This window comes from Pomacea canaliculata, linkage group LG1, assembly GCF_003073045.1.
Source record: "Pomacea canaliculata isolate SZHN2017 linkage group LG1, ASM307304v1, whole genome shotgun sequence".
Classification (NCBI taxonomy): Eukaryota; Metazoa; Mollusca; class Gastropoda; order Architaenioglossa; family Ampullariidae; genus Pomacea; species Pomacea canaliculata.
Window position 1 is genome coordinate 39,129,481 of NC_037590.1, and position 10,919 is coordinate 39,140,399.

Here is a 10,919-nt window from a genome sequence, read left to right on the forward strand (position 1 = left end):
TTGTGTTTTCTGTTGCATTTCTGTTGTTGTTTTCAAGTCTTTCATGGAACGTCCGCTTTGTTTATTTGTGTCTGGTTGTTTGTCTGTTTATTACAAATTTTTCCATTGCCTTTTGTTTCGGGAGAAGGGTAATGAACACGGGTTTGAATAGTTTTACTTGGAATAACACTGAGTACAGAATGTCACCTCTTGCAAAATGCTACTTACTACGTCAGCCCTGTACTTCATGACGTGGCACTCGTACTTTAGTGACGTGATGAGCTGCTCTCGTCACTGATGACGGGTTGATGACGTGGCTGTGCGTGTCCGACAGGTTGATTCCCCTGGTGGTCACGGAGCGCGACCGCGAGGATGTGGAGCAGGTGGAGCAGATCGCCAGCGCTCAGGGCATGCAGCTGCTGTCCATCGAGAGCGAGACCCGCCTGCAGGAGATGAGCGACCAGGTGCTGCAGGCCATGTTCGACCGTAAGTTCTCTCCTCTTTCATCTCATTTAAGTGAGCGACAAACTGAACAGGTGTAAATGTGTTGTCATCCCGCCACCCGAGGTGGATTTACTTGGACCCACATAATGAGTCTAGTTGTTTAACAACCTAGTGCAAAGAAAATTTTGTAAAAGGTTCGCCTGGACGCAATTTTTTTTTTTCATGTCCATAGCCATCATTGAGTTTTATACTGCGTTTTAAATTTTAATAATATTACCTTTGAATTTTCTAGTATCATCTTTCACAGAGTAAAAACATCATTAGTATGAGCCTTGAGTTATATTTATGTAAGTGTTTTATGAGAAAATTGAGTTCTACCTCTGACCAACAAAATTTTCAGATATTTCAAACATCTTCCTTATCATTGTATGCTAAGCTAATTTCATCCACCATTTTAATTCGTTCGTAAACAGGTGAAGGAGAGGGTAATGTTGAAACCACCTTTCATTTTCATTCATTCTCACATCGACTTTTGCGGCTAATGTTTCTTGATGATTTCCTATCTTCTAGAGAACAGCATTGACAATTTCTTCCTTCACACATTCATTTTGCTTCTGCGTGAATTGTCTGCTGGCGATTCGGTCACAGTGTGTGCTTGCGTGCGTGCGTGTGTTCGTATGTTCGTACGAGAGAGGGAGAGAGAGGCGTCCCATGGAAACCCCGAACTATGACCTTAAAACCACTTACCTTCATTAATCCTGGGAACGAGTTTGTTCCTGCAAATGTTCCTTGTCATGTTCCCCCACCAACATGGTTTGCATTCATGTCTGTGGTTGAGACTAATTAATCCAAGTCAAAGAATCGCCAGTATTTCAAGTCATTGCAGGGTTAACATCTCTGTCCGTGTCTTCCGCTCAAGCATGATAGATACTCCCTATTCAGAAAAAACAACTAGTGGTAGCTTTTTTCTTACTGGAAAACAGCATTTAAACTGCCGAAAACGATAAAGACATCTGGAGGCGCATAAAAGATGTGCTAGCCTCCTTCCAACCTCATGATCAGATCCAAGTTTTAGTTCGCGACAAACTGTAAGAATAAGTAGAGTTCGTCAGAAGATGTTTTCTTATAACAGGGAGTATTTATCTGCCCGAACAGCTGTCTCTTCTCCATTATCTTCGCGATTTCAATTCACCAAAAGTGCATGGCATAAGAGGATTTACATTGAGTATAATGATCACCATGGCAATGGGACTGAAGAATGGTGTGACAGGGTCCAATAACAACTTTCTGTCTTTAACTATGGAGGCATGTTACACGTCTGCACCTCGTGGTTTTTGAAGACATCTTTCTTTCAATGACTCACTGTGTTGTAACACTTAATAACCATGACAACTGTTTCCAGTACAACGAGCATTCGGCATTGTCACTCACAAGGCATGCGTCAAACGGAATGAAAGACCAGACACTGGAATTCTTTTCTTTATGTTGCCAGATATTTTTGTGTTTACTTTGAACTTTGGTTTTTCTTTTTGTTTTTGTTTATTTAATGATTAGTGTTTTTTTGGTATTTATTGTTCTCATCCCACCCCATCCCACCCCACCTGTCCAATATCGTTGTCGATTGTGCTTATAACATTTTGCTAGGTTTTGAATTGGTGGAGGTAGGCGCATAAACAGTCGAAAAGCTGTGGAAATCCTGTTATTTACACAAAACACCGAACGGTTGCTGGCAGAAGATACAATGTGCAGAAGTCCCTGACGAGGTTAGTACGTATAAAGTCCAGTGAGTAAACACCTGCCTGCGCTCAGAGTCAAGTCCTCAGGGCCTGGACTTTGGAGGCCAGCATCCTAGTGTTCTGAGTCTGGCCTCGTCAGTACCGGACTGTGGCACAGCCCTAGACAGTGACTATAAGGCTAGACACTGTTTGCTGTCTGCAGCTTAGAGTAGCCTTGTCAGTGCCTGGTGTTTGGCGCCGCATATAGTCTTTCAGTTTAATGAGCGTGTATGCGTATATATATATACATGTTTGCGTGTATGTATGCATAGGTGTGTGCGGATGTATATATATATATCTGTGTAATAATAATATTTATTCAGTTTTTGGGAGGCCATATAGGTATGTGCGTATGTGTGTGTATATATATATATTGGTGTTGCCTAACATGATGGTGTGGATGTGTGAGTGCGTGTTTCTTTGCGCATGAGCAGTCGCTATCCACGGCGCTGTGAGGATAAGACTCGCTCTATGCCATCGGAAGAGATACGCGCGCGTGTGTGTGTGTATGAGAACGTGCTTGCGGGATCTGTATGTGCATGATGTGTTATTTTTATTGTGTGTGCATGCGTGCATTGTTGTTATGCATTATTTGAGGGCCTGGGTGTACATTTCTGCATGCGTGCACATGAGTGTGAAAATGGAGGAACAAGCACGCGCGAGGAAGAATGTGTGTGCATGTGTGAGAGAGAGAGAGAGAGAAAGTGCGCGTGCATACGTGGGTGTGTCCAATACAATATTATTATCGTCTCTCACAACACCTCTAACTGAAAAAGCATGAACTGGAAGGTCTGACAACCACACGACCTTCTTTGTCCTGACAATGATAACTCCAAAAACAACTTTGAAACTGATCATGATCATGAGGCTGCTGGGTAGAATTTAACCATCTAACGATTACACCGCATCCAGAAACCTGACAACCTGATAAAACTTTCATCACTTAACACTTTGCATCGTGATGCATTTCGTCTTGCCCTCACTGTAACTAAGGTCACCTCCTGGCGCCATGTCTTGAGGTTGTGACTGGCTGACTGGCTGACTGGCTGAGTGAATGACTTGTCTTTGGTGAGGGTGATGCTTTGAAACATTTGGGCTCACCTACATTGTTTGGTACTGCCATCTTTAGATACTGCACTTTCTGTACTTAGCTACCATGGACGCAGCTGGAAACAGTCGCGCGAGAACAACATTCATGTCTGATCTTGAATTTTGTTGGATTTTACTTCACGCGAGTTTATATAAATGTTTGTGGGCGTGAGTTGTCTGTGGTTGTGTGTGCGTACGTGTGTGTATGCTCAGGTGTGTGTGTGTGTGTGAAGATGATGCCCATGGGTGCAAATCAGTATCTGAACAACTTCTTTTCAATTAGGAAAATATTTCAGCTTTATGTCAGTGTAGTGGAATGTTTGTAAGTGCAAACTGACTCAGTTGTTGTTTTGACTGTTTGACTGTTTCTTGGGCAGTTGCGACTGACTGCTAAATTTGTATTTTAATATAGATGGCTGTTGTGAAATTGGATGTTTTGTTATCATATAAATAAATAATCAGCATTATTTATATTGCAAAATAATGATCTTATGTTCCTCTTTACAGTCTAGAAGAGAAAGGCTTACGGAGAAGCAATATTGTCCAAATTCAGGCCAGGTGTTAATTCGAGTTTTCTAAAAACGAATAATACATTTTGTACCTGTGTTGATGTGCAGGGGAGAACAGGTGCGTACCCAGCCCATGCCAAAACGGAGGATCCTGCATCAATGAACCACTCGGCTACAGGTGCGAGTGCACCATTGGGTTCACGGGAGACAACTGCGAACAAGGTTTGTGGCTACTTCATGTCGTTGTAGTCATCGTCGACGGCTTTTTCCATTTAAAAAAAAAGTGAGCAACAAATAAGTTACTGGAAGAATTTGTTGACATGAAGAATTTCGGTCGGAGCTGGATGTGAGGTTTTTAGGGGCTCGCGAGACCCGACAGCTTCGCGAGAAGTTAAGCCATGTTCTCGGCAGACCTCCATCAGTCCTGTTGAGGTACGGTCTAGAATGCGCCTGGTTCTTGTCTCGTGTCTGCAGTCACTTGTTTTCTCTTGGCGCAGAATGCAGTGCGCAGGCGGATGTGGTCTTCCTGGTGGACTCCTCGCGCTACAACACACGTGAATCCATACGCACCATCAAGCGGTTCACCCGCGACATAGTCAAGCGCATGGCCTTCAGGGGAGGCAACTTCCGAGTGGGCGTGGTGGCTTTTGGCGCCAACGCACAGACCTTGCTGACTTTTGCTGAAGGAGACGACAAGCGAGCTGTCAAGACTGTCATTGGCAGCATCAGGTTAGCAGCGGACAGAGAAACACACACACACAAATATATGATATCAAACATCCTAATAAAGGATTCTTTATACATCCGGGGACTGGGGCGAGAGAGAGAGAGGATCTGATTTAAAACCTCGTGAAAAACAGAATAAGCTAAACGAAAGCAATTCTACACACCTGCCTATTGTTTCCTGTCATACAACTGTGATTTTATTTCTTAGGAAAACACTATATTATATATTAAAGTTGCTTATCTTGACGACTTTCTTCAAGGGCCATTACTCTGCTTGCAGGCCTCTCCCTGGCGACCCTAACCTGAACATAGCGGTCCAGCGGGTGGACGTTGACATAATCGGACGACTGGGTGACCGCGAGTATGTGCCCAACTACCTCGTCATCATCACCACCAGTGTGGGCGCCGACGCCGTGGATGCCATCAACACTCTCAAGAGGAAGGGCACAAGGGTCATCGGCGTCGGTAAGGAGACAATGAACTCCTGTCTCTCCTCCTTCCTGTCCTGTAGTCCTGTTGCGTGTCGATGGGGATCAGTTCAGGCTCACAAAAGCCTTTCACTCATCCCCGTGCCATCCCCTTCCCTCACCCTAACTCAGAAAAGAAACAAGTACACCCTGGTATGGTTTGGAGAGTTAGGGTAGATTAGACCTCAACAGTTTTCAAAATGTGACGTAGGAGCTGGATAAAGGGTCTGTGTTTATTGAAGTACACGGAAGTTTAGGTAAGTTTACTGTCTGTTGTGACACTGTGACAAAAGCTTATCGAAGTACAGTTTTACGATTGAGTTTGTATCTGAATTTTGCACTTGTTTGCCCCCCCCCCCTGCAGGCATCGACCTGTCCAACTCAGACAGGATGTACCTGGAATCAGCCGTCTCTCAGCCGACCAAAGAAATGATGTTCCTGGTACCCGATGCCGTCAACCTGGAGACACTCACCAACGACTTCGTCAGCTTCGTGTGCGAAGGTGAGTGCTGGGTGTTCATATCGCTGGGAGAGCTGCTAAAGAGCAGATACTTCACGAATCTGAAGGACATTCAGAGTTCACGCAGGCATTGAAACAATTCAGAAAGGTCAGATAACTGATGTCTTCATCGGATCAGAAAGGTTAGACGGTTGACAAACTCTGTCGAGAACTCTAGCTTCTGTGACACTAAAACACTAAATCTCTCCTTTATAGTGAGAGGAGGGATGGCTAACGCACAGAGTAAAGCTGCAACTGGGATGCTGGACAACAGGTTATGGGTGATGCTGATTTCTTGCTTGTGTTTCCAGAGAAGAACTTGTGCGCCGAGAACCCGTGTCGCAACGGCGGCGAGTGTGTCAACGGCGAAAAGGACTACGTCTGCGAGTGTCGACGTGGCTTTGCCGGCAAAAACTGCGAAAGATGTAAGACACAATAATAAACACCCTACAGGGGTAGACTGTAACAAACTTGACAGCCTCACCAAAAACAAACCTTCAACCCACAAGACTGCGATTTCTATCAAATTGTCGCAAACAATATTGCATACACATAGCTCTTAGTCCATTACAGTCCATTAATTATGTTTTCAGAACTTTCTCTACAAAATATTCATAAATCTTATGGATCTCGATGTGTTATGGATGAAATAACGTTTATTTGGGGATAAAATTTTGAGCATGTCTGGGCAACTTTGTTTATTTTTCAAGGAATTTTCTCGCTTTCAGCGTGTTCGGACCGTGCTGATATTGTCTTCTTACTCGACATGAGTGGCAGTGTGGGATACGACAACTTCCGCAGGGTAGGGAATTGCTAATTAAATATGTGCATATAATTATTTCAGAATATTGGGAAAACTGCAAAAATATTGAAAATATGTAAGTAGCTGTAACCCCTGATTTCGGACTTTTTGCGCACAAGTTCATGTCAGAACGCAGCCACGAGTCATGACTTCATGTCTCTTTATTCTCTCTCATCTCTCCATCTTCCTATTAGCTGCAGTCGTACTCGTTGTGTAGGTTACAGGTCGTATCACTTCTGACCTTTCTATCCTTCCTTTACTCGTCGTCCAGATAAAGGACTACGTCTACTACATGGTGGAGAACTTTAACATCGGCCCCGACGCCACTCAGGTGGGCGTGGCTACCTTCAGCCAGAGCGCGCGTGCGCAGTTCTACCTTGACGAGTTCCGGGACAAGCGGAAGCTGCAGAACGCCATTTCCGCCATAGGCTACGAGTATGGCAACACAAACACTGCCGCGGGACTGAAGCTGGTGCGGGCGGGCATGTTCTCTGGTCGCCGTGGTGACAGACTCGGAATACCGGACTACGGTAAGAATAAATAATAATAACGCGCAGCATCACGGCCAAGATAGGTCGCCCTTTTTGAGCAGACCAGTCATGATAAATGAAAGATAACAGTGGACAGTGAGGTATATAAAGGCACACTGAACAACATAAAGGTGAAGTGCAAGAGTAGAATGTAAGGCAATGGAAGAAGGTACATGATGCTTAGTATGACAGAAATATTTAAAGGGAGCTAAGAATAGCCATTCGGGGATAGCACTTTGCGAACAGAGATTATACAGTATAGTATGTAAGATTATGCAGCTGTTATACAATATTAGTATAATATTATGAGTATTATACAGCTACGGAAAGAATGGGCTACTTCAAGCCCCCACTTTACAGCTGTGATAAGAAAAAAAAAAACTAAGTTAGAGCATTACACTCAATTTCAAGTCAGCAATTGTATGTTTTATAAAGTCCTCCTCAAGTTTATAGTTATCACTGACTCACCCGGTTGTTCTTCCTTCCTCGCGCAGCTATCGTCATTACTGATGGTCTGTCCAACGTGAACGCGGAGCAGACGATACCGGAAGCTGAGCTGGCGCGCAAGCAAGGCATCCACATCTTCGCCATCGGAGTCGGTATATCGGACCCATGGGAGCTGCGCGCCATGGCCTCAGAACCCGCCGACAGCAACGCCTTCCTCCTCAACGATTTCACCGACCTGTGGAACATCTCCTCACAGCTCATCGACGCCACGTGCAAAGGTTTGACATAACATGACATGACATGACCACCTGCAGCTCCATACAGCTGATTAGGGATTAAGGGAAAGGGGGAGTACATTACGCCTCGAGCAGGTGCAGCTAGGTCTTGCAAAGGTGCGATTATCAGAGACAGGCAGGCAGACAGACATGTTGTTTCCCAGTCAAGCAAACAGACAGAGCGACTAGTAAATAAACAGGCAGGAAAGGCAGTGTAGGACTGAGATAACACGAGTGGTAAATATGTTAGCACCCTTCACAAATGGTAATGTTATGATGTCAGCACTTTGGAAAAGGTCAAAGGCTGTTATTATTTTAGTACACTTCGCGAATGGTCGGAGTCTCCAGTTTATGATCTCAACACTGTGTGTGCAGATGCTGGTGTGTGCTCGCCGAACCCTTGCCAGAACGGCGGCACGTGTGTTCCAGGTGTGGGCAAATACATCTGTCAATGCCGCGTCGGCTTCCTGGGCAATGACTGCGAGCTGAGTGAGTTACTTATTGAATGATGATGATAAGAATATTTATATAGCGCATTTCTACTGCTATAAAGGAGATTCAATGCGCTGTAAACAAATAAAAACAAATGACAACGCAATAAAGAATCAAAACACACAGATCATGTGTACAACACTCGCAGTCAAGAGAAATAATAATAACTACATAGACATAATAAGAACATCATTTGCCATGATGTAACTGGCTCGGTGTAAAACATCTATTCCCTCCCCTCCCCTCTTTCTTCAAGTCCTGTAGACTGTCACATCGTCTCCTACAGAATCCTACAAATGGTCTCCTAGTGGCTTCACGCGTCCCTCCACCTTAAATTGAAGTGATTCCTCTGAATTGTCAGTTTTCCTCCTTCTTCCGCAGACTGCCAAGCCAGCAAGGATATCTGTATCGTTCTCGACTCTAGCACCAGCGTGGGTCCCGGCAACTTTGAGCTGATGATTGAGTACGTCAAGGCGTTGGTCAAAGACCTTACGGGCGGCGGTCAGGACCATCGCTTCTCCCTCATCACCTACAGCACGGAAGTGAAGACCATCTTCTCTTTCAACAGATACCCTCAGCCACAGCAAGTGCTGGACGCCATCAGCACCACAAGGTGAGTTTTCTTCCCTGAACACTGCTGTCCCATAATAATTGTCCCGCGATCAGAGCAGACTCCACCACTCTAATCCCTAAGAATTACAAGATTATGGGATTTTCCTTTTCTGCGCATCTATTAGGAAAGTGACAAGGGAGATAAGAATTAGCCCATCCTACATGCAAGGGAAGCAATTTGGAAAAAAGTGACAGTTCTACCTGTGCAACGGTGACCGGGAAGGCAAGAATGGAAAGCAAATTGGCGAAAGAATTTTTTTTTCAAGTCGCTGCCGTTGTTTCCTCCCTCACAGGTACACCCCAGGCTCCACCAACACGGCTGGTGGTTTGCGCCAGGCCCGTGAGATGTTCCAGCCTTCCTTCGGCGACCGGCCCTCCGCCGATAACTTGGTCATCCTGCTGACCGATGGGCAGTCTAACGTCAACTTCTACGACACCATTCCCTCGGCCAGAGACCTCAAGTCGGACGGCGTGACCATCATCGGCATCGGTATCGGCCTGAGCAACGCCGACGAGCTCAATGCCATCGCGTCCGGCCCCACCGACGTCTTCCAGGTGGCCACCTTCGAGGCGCTGGACGACATCAAGGCCGAGATAGTATCGGTGAGTGCGAGAATAAACGAGAGAGACAGAAAAAAGCGTGTATGTGTGGACATTTATCACCCTTAAACCGGGAAAGTTAATGTATAGGTTTAGCTTAGTTCTGTGATTTTAGGACGTGCGTTAAGGTTGGGTTTCGGTTAGGTACGTGTGTGTATGTATGCGTGCATGTATGATTGCCTTCAATGTGTATGCATGTTTGTATGTGCGTGTGTGTGTGTGTGCAATGCATCCCTGGACGGACATAAATGTACCCTCTGATATAAACATGCGACCATACCCTACGATCTAAGATACAGCATCATGCGATAATGAGGTGCACCTGCTGTTCACAGGGCTCGTGCCGACCTGTTGAGCGACCTGTTGAGCGACCACGAGATGATTTGGGCCGATAGTCAGCGAACCACAGGGAACAAAGCAGCGCAGCCTGAACACGCCTCTCCACGTACCGCAGTCTGCCAGCACCCACCACTTCACCGCTAACAGTTAACGTGCTCACCCATCCCGATCGCACGTCTCTCTCTCTCACACATACATACCCTCCTCCCACTCACATTCCCCACCCCTTACACACACATCAACACACTTGCTAACACTCTGCAGCCTTGCAACTGAAGCTGTCAACGCTGGACTGTACCTGCACATCCCCACAGCTGTACATGCAGGACCCCATCCTTCTCTCCCAGCCCGTCGTGTTTGAAGCCTAAGCGTGAAAGACGAGTTCACTGGTGGTCAAGCGCTCTTCACTATCTTACACATTTTGTCGAGTTCTCTAGGCGCACTGTACCTTCCTGTAAATAATTAAGCACACCATTAAAAAAAAAGCAAAGAGTTCCAGACGACAACTCCTTGACTCTAAAGACACCGGAAGTACAGACGGAATACAGAATGGCTGTTTCCTAAGGCATGCGCTGTCCTCTTGCGGGTGTCCACAGGCATATTCTCTAGAACAAGGACACAAGGGAGAGATAGCACTACCTCGAAGGTTTGCTTGAATGGCAGTTTTATGGTGCTACACCTGTATCGATATGTTCTTCTTCTGTCGTTCATTTTTTCCCCCTTGCTGTTCTAGTTGTGCTCTGAGGCTTTTAAAAGTGTGCTTGAACTAAAATCTGTGATTTTAGACTTGTTCCTGTACCATTTAGGTATACATTTATTTGCACACATGAATGTGAGAAACTTAAAGAGGCTGAATGAAAAAGTAGTTCTTTGGGGTTTTTTTCTTTTTACATTTTTGTACAACACTTGGTTTGATATTAATTTCTCTGTTTGTGTAAACCAGCAGACTTATGAAAATATACTATTTTTAAATCTGTCTCTGTTGATTTGTTAACTAGCTGTGCCAAGCTGATAAGGTAAAGGGTGACTGTTCTGGGGTCTGACAGCAATGGGTACCTGATTTATCAAGCAGGGTAAAATAAGTAAAAGGAAAGGGATTGGCTCTGCCTTCCACATGTGATGAACCACATGGAATGGACCACTTGCTCACACCCTGAAAGCCTCTAAGCTATGGGACTCTTTACTTTCACCTAAACTAGATTTGTGATACTTCAGCAGCATTTTTAAGTCATCCCTTTTGCCATAAAAAACATAAAAATATTAATAACCAGGTTCCTGTAAAAATATACCAAACTTGCACAACACACACATATGCACGCACATGCAAGAGTCAA

At 45.1% G+C, this 10,919-nt stretch overlaps 1 protein-coding gene across 19 annotated transcripts in view; it reads left to right on the top strand.

Moving 5' to 3' along the window:
- Window positions 1–10,561, top strand: part of LOC112571554 (collagen alpha-3(VI) chain-like) — a 33,285-nt gene extending 22,724 nt beyond the window's left edge. For 18 of the 19 annotated variants that reach the window (XM_025250713.1, XM_025250694.1, XM_025250685.1 and 15 more), the window contains 14 exons: window positions 314–465; window positions 897–908; window positions 3,905–4,018; window positions 4,294–4,525; window positions 4,803–4,987; window positions 5,354–5,491; window positions 5,800–5,913; window positions 6,217–6,290; window positions 6,562–6,820; window positions 7,315–7,545; window positions 7,918–8,031; window positions 8,416–8,647; window positions 8,940–9,249; window positions 9,582–10,561. In XM_025250713.1, coding sequence (XP_025106498.1) covers window positions 314–465; window positions 897–908; window positions 3,905–4,018; window positions 4,294–4,525; window positions 4,803–4,987; window positions 5,354–5,491; window positions 5,800–5,913; window positions 6,217–6,290; window positions 6,562–6,820; window positions 7,315–7,545; window positions 7,918–8,031; window positions 8,416–8,647; window positions 8,940–9,249; window positions 9,582–9,641 — 2,227 coding nt within the window. In that variant the 3' untranslated portion in view covers window positions 9,642–10,561. The remainder of the gene's footprint in view (window positions 1–313; window positions 466–896; window positions 909–3,904; window positions 4,019–4,293; window positions 4,526–4,802; window positions 4,988–5,353; window positions 5,492–5,799; window positions 5,914–6,216; window positions 6,291–6,561; window positions 6,821–7,314; window positions 7,546–7,917; window positions 8,032–8,415; window positions 8,648–8,939; window positions 9,250–9,581) is intronic. The other variant, XM_025250615.1, reaches the window with a different exon arrangement.
- The last annotated feature ends 358 nt before the right edge of the window (window positions 10,562–10,919 follow it).